The sequence below is a fragment of the Elephantulus edwardii genome, unplaced genomic scaffold, assembly GCF_000299155.1.
Source record: "Elephantulus edwardii isolate Elephantulus edwardi_28Jun2011 unplaced genomic scaffold, EleEdw1.0 scaffold00106, whole genome shotgun sequence".
Lineage (NCBI taxonomy): Eukaryota > Metazoa > Chordata > Mammalia > Macroscelidea > Macroscelididae > Elephantulus > Elephantulus edwardii.
Window position 1 is genome coordinate 10,415,374 of NW_006399856.1, and position 15,766 is coordinate 10,431,139.

General features: G+C 39.6%; 1 protein-coding gene across 1 annotated transcript in view; it reads right to left on the minus strand.

The window, feature by feature from the left end:
• Positions 1 to 3,797: 3,797 nt before the first annotated feature.
• The window catches only part of CPS1 (carbamoyl-phosphate synthase 1, mitochondrial), a 140,463-nt gene continuing 128,494 nt past the window's right edge, over positions 3,798 to 15,766 (minus strand). Inside the window, exons 35-38 of the mRNA XM_006891930.1 lie at positions 7,496 to 7,555; positions 6,647 to 6,759; positions 4,775 to 4,904; positions 3,798 to 4,078 (exon numbers count right to left, since the gene is read on the minus strand). Coding sequence (XP_006891992.1) covers positions 3,980 to 4,078; positions 4,775 to 4,904; positions 6,647 to 6,759; positions 7,496 to 7,555 — 402 coding nt within the window. The 3' untranslated portion in view covers positions 3,798 to 3,979. The remainder of the gene's footprint in view (positions 4,079 to 4,774; positions 4,905 to 6,646; positions 6,760 to 7,495; positions 7,556 to 15,766) is intronic.

The following is a 15,766-nucleotide window of genomic DNA, read 5'->3' on the forward strand; positions in this document are numbered from 1 at the left end:
ACACCCTATGTCACTAGAGTCCCCCTTCCCTCACCGCCCCCACCCCACCTTCAATTTTAACCAAAACAAAAAAGTGTTGTTAGGTGCTTATGTGTCCATTCCGATAATTAGCAGCTTCACTAAGAGGGGAAAGGAACCCTGCCCAGCCTCACACCTATTCTAGCTCTGGTCACACACTCTGTCCATTCACCCATTGTGGTAGCCACTGTGTCAGCCATCCTCTTCATCTTCCTCTTTTGCTGACTCACTACTGACCAAGCCTGATGTCCTTCTCCAGGCACTGACCTCTCCTGATAACTTGCTGTTTCCTCAAGGGAATTCCTATCCCCTCTAGTCTTTCTGGAAAATTAAAACATTGTTCAAGACAACAGACAAAAGCCCATCTCCTTCAGAAAGACCTTCCCTGATCTCTGTCAAACAAACAAACAAATCCTCAAACTCATTGCCATTGCATTAAAACTAGTTCACAGCTGACTCCAGCAGGTTGTCAGAGACTGTAAGTTACATGAGGAGAGTGTATGTTTTTTCTCCCAAAGAGCAGCTGGTGGATTTGAACCTCTAGACTTTGGGTTTATAGTACACCTTGTTATTTCATTAGGGCTCCTTCTGAGCTCTCTGTTGTTGTTAAGTGCATCGAGTCGTAGGTGACTCATAGCAACCCTATGTACGAAAGTCCACTTGCGTGTGCAACTGTCATCCTTTCTCCAGGTTCATGGGGTTTCCGGAGGCAAGCCATTTATGGAAGTGGATGCCACTCCTGCTTCCACTGAGCTCTCCGTAGGCAAGTTAAATATTTTCTCTACTGTCAGAAATATTTTTATCTTAGAGTGCAAACTTTTAAAGATGAGACTACATGTTGTAGGGTCTTGGGTATGTTACTGACCTTCCTGCACATCACCGTTACATTTCCTGGCCACGGTGGTCTATGGTGGTGACTGTATGTGTGAACAGATACCTGTGAATTAAATAGATTGCCAGGTAAATTCACCTACTACCAGAGGTATGGCGTATGTTCCACATTGTTGGCCATTTTGACACTGGGGGTCGTGCTATAGATAGCAGTGATGATGGGAAGAACCCTACAGATACTAGAATAATAAAAGTAGGTGTTACCAGAAGAATGTTTATCTGTGTTTCATTGATTATGCAAAGGCATTTGACCGCATGGATCATAACAAACTGTGGCTGACTCTGAGAAGAATGGGAATCCCAGAACATTTAACCGTGCTAATGCGAAACCTATACTTGGACCAAGAGGCAGTCGTCAGAACAGAGCAGGGTAACACTGCCTGGTTCAAAATTGGGAAGGGTGTACGCCAGGGTTGTGTCCTATATCTCCATACCTTTTCAACCTGTATGTAGAGCAGATTATCCGAGAGGCTGGGCTCTATGAGGAGAAGTGTGGCGTCAGGATTGGTGGAAGATCTGCATTATGCAGATGACACAACCCTGCTAGCTGAAACTGAGGAGGACCTGAAATACTTGCTGCAGAGGATCAAGGACTGCAGCCTTCAGTATGGACTGAAGCTCAATGTCAAGAAGACAAAGATTCGCACCACTGGACCAATTGGCAGCATCATGATGATGGATGAAGAGATTGAGATTGTTCACAGCTTCACTTTGCTTGGCTCCATGATCAACACTCTTGGCACCAGCAGCCAGGAAATCAGAAAACGTATTGCAATGGGAAAGTCTGCTGTTAGGGACCTCTCTAAAGTATTCAAGAGCAACAGTGTGTCTCTGGAGCCTAAGGTGCATCTGATAAAGGCCATGGTCTTTGCAATTACTTGTTATGCATCAGAGAGTTGGACAATGACTAGGAAGGATAGGAGAATTGATGCCTTTGAGCTGTGGTGCTGGAGAAGAGTACTGAATGTACCCTGGACTGCCTGGCACATACACTCAGCTACTAACCTACAAAACATGAGTGGTGTGAACTCATCACAGTTCTATGGGAGGAAGATGTGGCAACTTGCTTCCCTAAATATTGGAACAGCTTTGGAGGCCCAGTGGAACTCTGTCTCAGAAACTCCTTGAGGGGCTGTGACTGGGTTTGTGGGCAGCAGTCATTAGTCAGGGTGTGGTTGTGACTATGTACTTTGAAAGAACCTAGGTCAAACGTACTTTATAAAGACATAATCAAATGATACTTTTATAATGTCAATTTTGAACAAAGATGAATTGTGTAAAAAGAGGAAGAATGGAACAGTTGCTGAAGCTTTATTCCTTTCATACAAGTTTATTGTTTTGTACAAATTGATACAGACTTTGAGTGGTGGTGCTCAAGAAGAGTATTAAATTGCCACGGACTGTCAGGGGAATAAAAAGATCTATCCTGGAGAGGGTGAAACCAGGCTGCTCCCTGGAGGCAAGTTCTGTCTCACATACTTTGTGCATGCGGCCAGGAGGGCTCAATCTTTGGAGAGGGATACTAAGCTTGGAAGAGTGGAGGATCAACATAGGAGAGGAAGATTCAGGATGAGATGGATTGACTCAGTGACTGGAGAAATGGGATTAGGCCTGCTGGAGATAGTAAAATTGGCTCAGGATAGGTAAGGGTTCAGAGCTAATATACATAGGATTGCTATAAGTCGGAGATGACTTGATGGCACATAACAACAATACAGACTTGGATAATAAGTGAAACCTTGTTTCATCAATGAAGGTATAGATTTATGCACATCAAAGTAAAAATAAAAATAAGCACACAGCATTGTGTTATATTAGTATTTTATTGAAAAGTTCACAATTAAAGCATTTTGTAATAATACACAAAGTTTAAAAGCCACACAGGCTGCCAAGTATAAAGAAATGGGATGCCTTTAGCCAAAAGGGAAGGTTGCATTTAAAGTTGATAGAATTAATGCGTGCATAGTACTCAATAGATAAACAAAGTATATAATGTGAGGAGTAAACATAAATTCCAAGTTATTCTAAATGTGGAATAAAAGTAGAGGTGGCAAAATTGGAAGACTTTGCTTAGATTAGGTTAAAAACAAATTAACTAGGTGAACTAAAACATCTTAGCTGCTTAATGGCCCCCAAATTCCTACAACCTGGTCCTTTTTGAAGTTCATACTTTAAAAACATCTGTCACACTCTTCAAATTTAGTACTCTAGAAAGGGATAGTAAAATCTCTGGATGTACCAGATACATAAGAATGATTCCCAAAAAGAAGCAATAGACAAACATCATGATGAAGAGACTCATAACTTACATCTTTATTGCATCTTCATAAATTTTTATAGTGTCCTGTCCTGTTAAAGTGGTCTGAGTCTGGCAGATGCTGGTTTAAACAATGACTGCAGTGCCTATAAAGTCCACAGATTATTGCTGTTTGAATCATGGACAACTCCTCTGCTCCCTTTAGTGTTATGTAAATGTGCCCTCTCTTGGAAACATTGTTACCCATTCTACTCACAACAAATTCTGTGGCACAATCATTTTCACTTGATGCCTGTGCAGTTTTTTAAATTGCTGGAACGGCTTTGAGTTTTTTTCACGTTCTAACCAATTCCTGTTGATTCCAATAAGAACCATATGCACCTGTGCTGACCTGCCTACAAACATGATGTACCATGGAACAGAGGGACTGCCTGCATGGACTTTAGAAGATGGAACAGCAACTTTTTGCAGCTTGAGCCTCAGCAATCAGCACCATAAAAAAGTCAGCTGCAAAAAGCCTGTAGGTAAGCTTAGTCTATCTAAAAGTAAGGCACTGGTAGATGGAGGAAGCTTATGAAAAATCAGTCACCGAGAGAGGATAAAGAATAAGCACTAAGAATGTGATTTTGAAAGAATGACAGACAATGGTTTAAATGAAAGGGAAAAAAATACAGAATATTAAGGCATAACAGAGTAAACGAAAATCAAGTTTGGTACTGACAGTTGTCTCTGGAAACCAAAGTTGGGATTGTCTTCCTTTTAGATAAACATGACTTGGGTTGGTGTAGGGGCTGAGCTGGGAGCGATGCTTCTCTATGCTGCCTTGCCAGCACTGTACTGCCTGTAGTGGAAAAGACTCTTGGAGTCCACATTGCGAGACTTCTGCACAGCTTCAGCAAAAAGCTTGGTCACCTGAAAATACAGTGGGAATGACATCAGGAACTCCTATGGCATGTTCATTCATCAAGAGAGTGGGGAAAAGTCAGGGCTTCTATTTACAGAATGAAAAGAAATGTTTCTTTACAAGTTCCTGCATTTCAGAACTGATCATGAATAAGCTTAATTCTCTCTCTCACCAACCTGTAATGGGAACGGAAACTGAGTGGGAAAATGAATCATGATGGGCAGAAAGTTAAGAGTTTGAAAGAGCAGTGGGTTATGCCCAAGTGCAACTCTGCCAATGAAATGCAATCATTTCCTATGAATTGAACAAGCTGCGTGTACAGCATCTGGAATTTCAATTATCATTAACCCGTTGCTTTTTATATAGTGACTTTCATTTAGAAACAATAGAATACAAGTTTGTCTCTCCACTGCAGGCTCATGATCACTTTTACACAGACAATTGTGTGGGTCATAAGACAACCAACCATAGCTATCAGCGTCTTTTGAGAATTTCAATTCCTTGATTACCTACTGTCTCATTTTGGACTGCAGTCCTCTTTGTCAGCTCCATTATTCTAATTTCTATTGTCAAATTTCTCTCTATTCAGAGCTAAGGTGAGAGGAGAGAGAGGTAGGTGTGGATATGTTGAAGAGCATTCTTAAGAGAGGCATAGAAATTAAATATCCATGGAGCCTGTATCTTAAATATGTACACACACATACCTGGAAATTGGTGAGGAGAGCAATTCCACTGTCAACAGCTGTCCTCCGAATGACATAATTATCATGGACAAATTTCGTATTATTATTGGGGAGGTTAATCACTAGGTCAATGCTTCCATCTCTAATCAACCTGGAAGAGTAAACAGAATACATAAAACCTTGCAGTTGACGGTGTTTATTTTATAATTACTTTTTAAAATGCTAACATAAACAGTCTGACAAGGGGCAATTGAGGGGAGAATGGAAGAAGGAATGTGTGCATGAATGAATGAATATTTAAAAAACAGAAAAAATATTAACATAAGTCATCCTCTTAGACACTAAAAAATCAAGTGCACACGCAGAGTGGACGGTGACCAGTTGTCTGCTCCAAACCAGATTTCCAAATTATACTCATTTGGGGATTATAATTTTTTATATTCTTGAAAGCCCACTGGGGGAAGTATGATAGGATAGAAATGACTATTTTCTTTTTCAAATGTTATCTATCCAAAGACAGAACTGGTGAATTACTACGTGTAGATTTACTTCACAAGGAAGTCATTTTTCCTGCTGGAAGGTCCTTCACATATGAGCTCATCCACTCCAGCTCTACTTTTTTACAGGCTTCTTGACAGGGGGTATGCGGTGGTATGAGAAGGTAAGTTATCTGATTCTTAATTAAATCATGTCTTTTGCTGGATTGCTACATATTCTTGGAGATGTTTAGTATCCAAAGATGGCAAGGAAATGCTCATTTTTTGTTTGCAAAGTCTAAGCTTATAGCATCCTTCAGAACCTGCTAAAGTCTGAACACAATGCCATTTTTCACTCATTTGATAATGATTGGACTCTTGATGCTAATAAGTTTGGTATGACCCGACCATTTAGCAGACTGGAAAAAGACATCACATGAAAAGACGAAGGGTCAGCAAAGGGGAGGAAGACCCTCAATGAGATGGACTGGCCCAGTCATTGCAATCATGGGCTCAAGTATATCAGAGATGATGAGGATGTCACAGGACAGGGCAAGGTTCTGACCCACTGCCCCTTGGGTCTCTAAGTCAACTTGAGGGCAGCCAACAACAACAATATACTAGACAAGCTGAGCATTCTCTCCTAATTATTATCTACCTATGAGTGGCAGGTTTGACTGTTAAAAAAAAAAGGCCAGCGGTTCACATCTACCAGCTGCCACAACAGAGAAAGATCAACAGTCTCTCCCATAAAGATTTACATCCTCGGAAAATGATGGTGACTCTGTCGATTTGGAATCAATGTGACTACAGTGGATGTTTTGGTAAGGCATGATAACAAATATGGTTGTAGAAAGTAACAGAAGAGGAAATGCAATGATGACATTTTTACAGGGCTCCTGTAGTCTATGGCGTGTTCTAAGTGTGCAACAAATTAATTCATTGATGCTCAACTTCAGAAAGATGCAGGTAATAAATGTTATATTTAATAAGCAGTTATATACACAACAATATGTTTAACACGTTGCCGCAAATGGCGGCAGAAAAATGTGTTTCTAAGCACAGTCATCAATTTAAGTGTGTGGTAATGTGCTAATATTAAATATTAAATACTGCACTGCCTTCTCATGCCTTCAATGAGAGGTTGTTGTCCATCAAGGAAAGGATCTTTACTAGAATATACTCTGAAAGAGGGTACATAATCACCATTTATCCATGAACATGGTGTACTCTATAGTAATGAAAAATTTCATGAAAGTGAAATTTTATTCTAATCCAAAACATTTATTTGAATTTGCTTGACTAAAAAGACCTTTAAAAGATTTGCACTGAGGTGAACTATATATCATCCTAGCTCCCAATATTAATCTTTTATTTCTTTTGCTGTTTCAGAAGACAAAGACAATCCAGTTCTTACTTTCTGATGGAAGAGAGGCTGGGGTTCTGTCCCTCCTGAGATGGCCAGGCCACTGGCGTGGCTGGAACATTGTTGGCATTGAGCCAGTCTGACGTGGCTTCTGTGGCAAAGAGCTGCATTTAAAGTGGGGAGCAGGGGGAGAGAACAATCTTTAATGGAGTAAATAAGTATGCAAAGACATATATGTCATTTAAGCAAAGGAGGAAGCAAATAATTATAAAAAGCAAACAGGTGCCCTGAGTAAAGTCTTGGAATCAAAATCCAAAGGTAGGGTCATTTTCAATATTTTCAAAATGTTTGCAGTGAGAGAAAAAATTCCAAGATCCTTGATTGTAACTGCTATTGTCGAGTAAAAAATACTGAATTATTTATAACTAAGAATTCACTGTTATCAGATCAAAAAAGCCCCCTGGCTCCTGGCCCACCCTGGGCCTTGGGAATAATTTTGTTTGACTGAACCAGGTTTTTGGTAGAGATATTCACTGCAGAGAAGTTTTGCCTGTCACTGTACCAGTTGGACACTATGACCTCACAGAGAAACAAGAAAAAATATATGGAAATGCATCTGAAACTTTGTCTCCTTTGTGCTTAAAGAACATTTTTAAGTTCTTAGTAAGAAATGTCTATTGGGTCTGTGGTAATTTTTGCAAAAACTTAAAATAAGTCCTTTAACATTGTATCTTATTTAAATTTCAATTGTGTTGGTTATACTTTTGAGGTGAAAAACCTTATTTAGAACTACTTCATTCCCTAAGATTATTTAATATTCTGTTTCTTGTTTGCTTTGTTTTTTCCTTTGGTTTTCAATGCTGACAGAAACAACTTGGAGAATAATTTAATGCAACATACCTTGAAACCTTCATTATGTAACTGTTCAGCCACCCCGAGGAATCTTGGACGGAAGGATTGCTGCAAGATAATTTTAAAACATTTGCTTTCTAGAAACACATGCTGTTTACTTAGTCACGTGCAATATGGTGTTATCACAATAAAAGGAAATGGTGCACGTTGAGTTGCTTTCTATTCAGTGCCAAGCTGTGTGCTAAAGTTGTGGGTATGAGTTCTTAACTATGTTCCAGTGTAGATGATATCCCATCCACACTACCTTGACCTCTACTTTCCATCCTGCCCCTAAAATCCTTCACTCCTTACTGAACACATGTAGCCTCTCTCTGGCACCTTGGGTCACCATGAGTTAGAATGAACTTGATAAACAACTAACAACAGTGTCTTCCCAGTAGGTTCAGACCCTCCCCAGGTTCTGCATATTTATTTCCTTTCCCTAAGCAGGAAAAAATGAGATCTGGTGTCCTAGTGGGTAAAAAGTTGCACTGCCAATCCAAAGACATGTTGGCTCAAATCTACCAGCTGTTCCACAGAAGAAAGATGGGCAGTCTTCTCCCAGGTGACTGATAGCCCCTGAAAACACACCTGAGGATTAGCAATGACTCATTTATGACTTGACAGTAAACAACAACATTATTCAGAGGGAATTCAAAGATGAGAGCTGAAGAGCATGTCAGCCTTGCTGGTTGTTTTGTCTGTTCACTGTGCTCTAACTGCTGGTTTCCATCATGGTTCTGACATAGCCGCCCACCCAACTAGGTTATGCAAGTCCTTGTAATAACTTAACAATTGAAACTCAAGTTTCCATTTACTCTACTGCAATTAAGTGCTATGGTTAGAAGAATGGGTGCTAAAGCCACCAAGCTGCATTTCAAATTCTGCCTTTAATATTCACTACCTTTGACTATTTAGAAACTTTGTTTTAAACTTAATATTTTTTCTTTTGAAAAATAGTGATTAAAAGAAGTAGCATCTCAAAACAAGACTCAAGTAATAGAAAGATAAACAAAGAAAAGAATGAAGTTGTCAATGATTTCATTTTTCTTGGACACACATTAGCACCCATGGAAACAGCAGTGAAGAAATCTAACGACATACTGAATTAGGAAAAATCTCTTGTTAATACCACTTCCATGTGTCCTTTCCTTTTAAAAACTCCTGAAGCCATAGAATTTTCAATTACCTCATATGCATATGAAAGCTTGAAAATGAGCAAGATGAATGAAAATAAAATTGATACCTTTGAATTGTAATGATAAAGAGTATAGGACACACCATAGATTGTCCAAAGAGCAACCAAATCTATCCTGGAAGAAGTACAGTGAGAGTGCTCCTTACCGGCAAGGATGGGAGACTATTTATTTCACATACTTCGGACCTATTGTCAATGATGTCAGACCCTTGAAAAGGATATCATGCTTTAAAAAGTCTATCAGTAAAGGAGAGAAAGACACTTAACCGGTTGGATTGACACAGTGGCTACAACAACAGACTAGAGACAGCAGGGATTACAAGGAGGGTCCAGCGCTGGGCTGTTTCATCCTATTCAAGTAAGGTTACTCTGAGTCATAGCTGACTCGAGGGCACCTAACAGAGACTTCTTGTTGAGTAAAGATGACGGAAGAAGAATTGAAGTCCTTAAGCTGTAGTGTTAGAGAAGAGCATTGAATATCCCATGGGCTGCCCAAAGAACAAACAGATAAGTCTTGGGAAAAGTGCAGCCATAGTGCTCTGTGGAGGGGAGGATGGTGAGGATCATCTCACATACTGTGGTCATGTTGCTAGCTAGAGGCTCTCCTGGAAAAGGGACATCGTGCTTGGAAAGGTGGAGGGTCAGTGAAAGAAAGGATGACTATCAACACGAAAAATTGACACAGCGACTGCAGCAATAGGCTTAAGTGTGACAGAGAGGAAGAAGATGTCACAGGATAGAACAGAGGTCAAATCTATTGTTCATCGGGTTGCTATGACTCACAGTCAACTGGATGGCATCTGAAAACAAGCCCTTAGGTGTCTAAAATTGATTAAACTCTGACCTTTTTCAACTTATTCAACCTCTATTATGCAATTCATCTATGTGCTAAATGGGGCTGATAAGACTTGTTTCACAGTACTATCAAGAGTATTTGATGAGCTGATTTATAAAAAAAAAAGAACTCTTTGAGGGGTCATAAAATAATTTACTTATGTTACTACCCTATCAATGGCTCAAGATAAATATTTACTGTTATTAAGAGAATTCCTTATCAGTTTTCCAGAGTTTAGATTCCTGCCTATGAACCCTCATGTGTATGCATGTCACTCTGGTCAGGCTTTGCTGGTTCTCCAGCTCACTGTTCAGACACGTTCTCATAGTTCAATGCTGTAACCTTCCTAAGGCTACAGTTGGATCCATTACCCTGGGCCTCGGTCCACTGCCTTCAAGATTCCTCAGTTCTAAATATGCTTTTGTGACCAAGAACCAGTATTTGCAAGATAGTGCTCAGGATAGAAGGACAATAAAATCAAGGGACCTACCCCAACATCAAACTCCTGACTTTGATCTGATTAACATGTTTGAATAATTAAGCATAAAAAAGTAACATCATAGTGTGTTTTTAAAAAACAAAGAAACAAACAAACAAAAAAAACCAACAAACAAACCCCACTCTTGTGTAAATGGGAACATTTTCAATAATGTTTTTATGTAAAAAATATTACAGTGTCATACTTTGGTTATTTTGGTAAATGCTACTTGTAGCCTTTCTATTTAGAAACCATACTAGTGATGTTGTTTTGGTTTTAGGTGCCATCAAGCCAAGCTCATAGTGCCCTGTGAACAACACAGGATCTTGCCCTAGCCTGTGCAAGTGATGCCTGTCAGTGAGAGTAGGTGAGAATCATGAGTATTAAAGTTCTAAGTCAAACACTGAACATGGTGACAAAATATATGAATCTTTGCACAATCGTGAACATGTTCAGCCCACAAAGTTCCAGAATATTTACTTGCAGAGCCTTTTTGAGAAGAGATCTAAATCCTAGGAAAAGGCTGCAAAGGCTTTGTTCACAAATATAAAACTCTGGCCCTCCCAATGCCAGAACTACAGTTTTATGAGAGGAAATTATCAGCAAATAGAAAAGATAAATGCAACTGGATGAGGCTCAGTTGTGCCAGGGTTAGGGGTTCTTTGTGATGGACTTTTAGTACAAGGATGGTAAACACGCCCAGGAGGGTAGCTTTCTATTCCCAGTGAGGTCCAAATGGAAAAGAAATTTGGCATGATTCGAGTCATCAAAATTAAAATTTGAAAAATTCAGAAAGTAACTCCTAGCAACATTAGTGCAATTTAATGGGTTATATGGTAGTTTCTCTAAGACAGACATCTATGGCAATGATTTGTTCAAGTTTGATTCTGCTTGAAAGCAAGGAACTGAATTAGATGGCATAACTGAGTTTTCTACAGTTTTTAGATCTACCAAATACCAGATATATGGTATATGAATCTCAAAGTTTTGTTAAATCCCCCATCTACGGAACAATGCAATGTAAACTTACAGGGTATAATACAGACCACCCTTAAGTGAGCACCACACTAGAATGCCTTTTCAACATAAAGAAGGCGTTTAGTCAATACTTATTAATTATTTTAATCATGCATTAAACTAACTTCTTAATCTCTTAAAATTTTCTTTACTCTCCATTCAATATTATACTGGAAATACCTGCTAGGGCAGGAAGACAAGAAAAGGAATCCTGGTCAGCAAAGAGGTGGTAAAACTCTTGCTATACGCAGAAAACAGAAAAAGATTGGTAACCTAATTACAAAAGGGCAAAATATAAGAAAAGACTTTTCACAGAGAAAGACCTTCAGATGGCCAACAGACACAGGAAGAAATGCTCGATATCAATGGCAATAAAAGAGATGCACATCAAACAGTGAGATATCATCTCATACCCGGCAGCAGTGGCAAAGCTTGACAGCAAGCAATGAATGTTGGAGAGGATGTGGAGAGATTGGAACTCTCATACACTGTTGATGGGATAGTAAAATGATATAACCACTACGGAAGGCAGTTTGATGCATCCTCAAAAGCTGAACATAGAAATTCCATATGACCCAGCTATACCACTTCTAGGAATATACTCCAAGGTAGATAGAACTGAGACACAAACAGAGATTTGCACACTTATGTTCATAGCAGCATTATTCACAATAGCAAAAACATGGAAACATCCAAAATATCTATCAACGAATGACTAGATTCAAATGGTAGTCATCTGATGGAATACTATGCAACATTCAGGAACAATAATTTGGAAAAAATATAACATGGGAGAGAATAGAGACCATTATACTGAGTGAAATAAGTCAGAAGTATAAGAAGAGATGCTGTAAAAGACCATTATTGTGAAAACAGAAGTTTAACCAGTTAGATGTGTATGACTATACAAAGAGGAAAGAGGAACGAGCAGGGGGGGCTGAAGGTGGGGAGGGGGCTAAATCATGGGGTAGAAGAGTTTGGTGGGTGGAGGGAAGAAGCAGAAAATAATTTTCACGAATGCATAATTTTTTTTTAAAAGGCTCTGAAATCTGACCTAAATATCTAACAATAAAAAGAAATTAATAAAAATGTTGTCAAAAGAATTTCCTCTACGAAAATTTCACTATTAATATATGGTCATGTGATAACTTTCAACCAGGCTTCTAAAATAATCCAGTTTTACAGGCACAAACTTAACTCTCACTGTTGAGGACCGAATGACTCACAGCTGACCTTCCAACTGGTTTTTGAGAGACTGTAAATCAAATGGAAGGAGGATTGCCAATCGTTGCCTTGTGGAGTCACTGTTGGATTCGAACCCCCAAAGAGGTGTGGTCCGTGGGCTAGCACCACAAGCCCCTATGGAGTATGCTACACTTCTGTGAGTGCAGTAGTTCACAAAGCATGGTCCCAGGAGCAGCAATAACAAGAATCATCTAAAAACTGGTGGTGGTGGTGGTGGTGGTGGTGGTGGTGGTGGTGGATTGCCTTTGAGTCAAGCGACTCATAGCGACCCTATGAATAAAAGGTGTGAAGCTCCCCCTACAACTACCGACATTTTTCAAAGTTCATAGAGTTTCCAGAGGCATGTTATTTAAATACACCTATTTCAGGGTCTCACATTCAATCTACTGGAGCAAGAAGTGTGGGAATGGAATTCAGGAATCTGTTTTTATAAATTTTCCAGTTGATTTTGATAGACACTCAAACCCAGGGACAGAAGGGAGAAGTTCTGCGCCTTCTGTAACTTGGGGAGTGAATGCACTGCTGCTGTTGCTGTTGTTAAGTGCTGTTGAGTCTGAACCTACTAATAGCTAACCCACTAGTGGCTTTTCAGAGGCTGTAAATTGCATGAGAGGAGATTACTCATCCCACAGCTGGTGCATTTGAACAGTCTGTCTTTGAGTTGGCAGACAACCTTAGCCCAGGTCACAGAAGGGGGGAAAAAATGTTGGGAGTGGGGAGGAGCATGAGAGTGGAACTCTTTCTCTTTGCCCTTTTAAAGTTAAATCAGCCAGTTAGTCCTTTAAGACCTGCAGACATCCGTCTGAACCTCACTACAGAACCGTTCAGTGCTGTCCCCTGAGTGGAAAAGATAAATATCTGCCATGACAGTACTGGCAGTTGCCAGCCAAGGCACCACTCTGCCTTCTGGTCTGTGGTGTTGGCTTTCATAACCACATTATAAACTCCTATAAAACATGCATTGAACACTTGTGACACATAAAACAGCCTCTCCACAGAAAAAGAAATTACAGCTGTCAGCTTGCATCTGAGTAGCCTCAGATTTAAAAGCTGATTGAAAATACCTGTGTAAGAAATCATTCGTTCTGAAAGGTGAAAAGGACAAGCTGATTTATTCTCTGGGAAATGTTTATAAGGGAGAGAGTCCTTTCAACAAAGGAAAAAATATATTCCCTCCAATTATGGTTTCCCCATTAATACCACGTCTCACTCATGGGGAAAGCTCAGTTAAGATGATACGAAGCATGCGGACTCTCCTGTGTTGACAACCCTGGCTGTTCCTAATATTTCTGTATTGAAGATAAAAGGTTACACATGTCACTTGGAGTTGTCTTTCCCCCCCAATAAAATGCTTGCTTTGTGTTTCCAAGCCCTGCTCAAGTACATTTCTCAGGATGGTACTCACCCCTGAATCGCCTAATCAGAGGGGATAAAAGAGTGAGAGCTCTCAGCCTACGCCAGAGGAAACCATTTCTTGTGAAAGGGTGTCCCAGAAAACTACCAAACAAGGCAAACAGTCTACTCACAAGAACGAAGATGAAATTTTGATGGGATAAAAGGTGACTGGAGATACTGCAGAAAATCAGAGATTATTTTTGTTGCCGTATAAACCTGCATTCTTCTTTTCTTATATTCTGACCTGTGCCCTGGTACATGGGAAGCCTCTTGATAGAGAAGTAGTGTATGTAATAGTCTGGTGAGGATCCATTGCACAATCTACGTTTTTCTTAGTTTTCCTAAGTCCTATTTGACAGATTGCTTGTAGGAATAATTCAAACTTCCCAAGTTCTTTGACAATAGGACTTAACTTGAGAGGAAAGAATAGTGGGTTGACATCTATATAAGGTATAATTGGAATGACAAGAAAAAGAAAAAAGTAGAAAAGACTACAACATTGTCAGTTTTCATACTCACACACACACACACACATACAACATTTACTAAATATTAACAAGGATCTGGTCTATACCATTAAAAGGTAACCTATGCGCGAGGCTATTGACAATTGGGGGGGAAACAATGTTTCTTGTCTCAGAATCATTTTTATCTCTGCCCCACCTTTCTCTTTCCCTCCAATTTTTCTCTTGCAACCTGTTGATCAAAATTAATGAGGCAAGGCAACTTCATTAAACGCTTCTGTTTATAGTAAGCAGCTGCGTCAGGGTGGAGAAATGGAAAGAAGACCTTATTACCTCAAATAAATGAAGATATTGGCCACGCCCACAAGTTATCCATTCAGCAGTAAAGCAGTAAAGAAGTCAATAAGCAATGGTGCTAGCTACAATGCTCTTCAGTGAGTGAAAGGTCTGTTGCCAAACTCAAACCCGTGGGTGGTGACTTGATTCTGACTTACGGGGAGGAACTCTGATGACAAAGGGAGTTACATATTGTGCTGTTCACCAAAGGCCAGTGGTTCAAATCCACTGGCTTCTCCATGGGACAAAGATGAACAATCTCCTCCCAAAAAAAGGTTTATAGCCTCAGAAAGCTGGTGGAGGGTTGCTGTGAATTGGAACCAATTCAGTGACACGGGTTTGGGTTGGCTTGGTTGAAAGGTTAAAGTAGAACTGGTCCACAGGTTCTCCAAGGCTGTAATCTTCAAAGTAGACTATCACATCTCTCACCAGGGAGTCGTGGGTTCAAACTGCCCATCTTACAGTTAGTACACAACTGCTTACATACTGTGATACCAGGGCTCCTGAAGTCTCCACAGTATCTTACTAAAAGAACGATTGTTTAAAGAACTCTAAATACAATTGTAACGCCCCCCCCCCCTAATGTTCATCCTGAACTAGATGCCCTTGATGGTGGGCAGTGACCCTAACCCTCATTGGTACACAGTGCAAATTTTATATATTTTTCAGTTATGACTTTATATACTCAAATGAGTTTCTATGAATTCTCTGAACAAGTGGAATCGTGTGAAGCAAAAGAATGAGGGGAAGAAAACAAAATGTGGAATGTTGAAAACATTATCTACAATTGTTACAAAGTTTAGTTAAAAGTTGAGATTAGATCTGGTTCCATTTGAAGAAGATGTACAGTTGAGTTTAGCTTAGCAATTAGTATATCCTGCTCTATTTATCGGTTCTACTTAGAAGACTAAGAATTTTTCAGTCACTGTGACCGAAAGTCCTCTATAAAGTAATGAAGTCGGTGAACGTGGGCTTCCTTTACTGTTGTATGTTGTTGTTGTTGTTAGGTGCTATTAAGGCAACTGTGACTCATAGTGACCCTATGAACAACAGATCAAAACTCTGCTCTATCCTATACCATCCTCACAATCTCCCCTGGGTTCAAGTTCATTGTTGCACTCATTGTGCCAATCCTCCTCTTTTTTAGGGTCTTTCTTTCTGCCTTCAGTATAAAGTAGGTGAATACAAATGTTCTCATCTGCTCTGGAGGTTTGAATCCTATTAGTTAAATTTATCAAAAGTGAAAATACTTTATTTCCTATATTTATGTCAAATATAGTTTTTGGATAATAGTTCTGTAACTACACTGTAT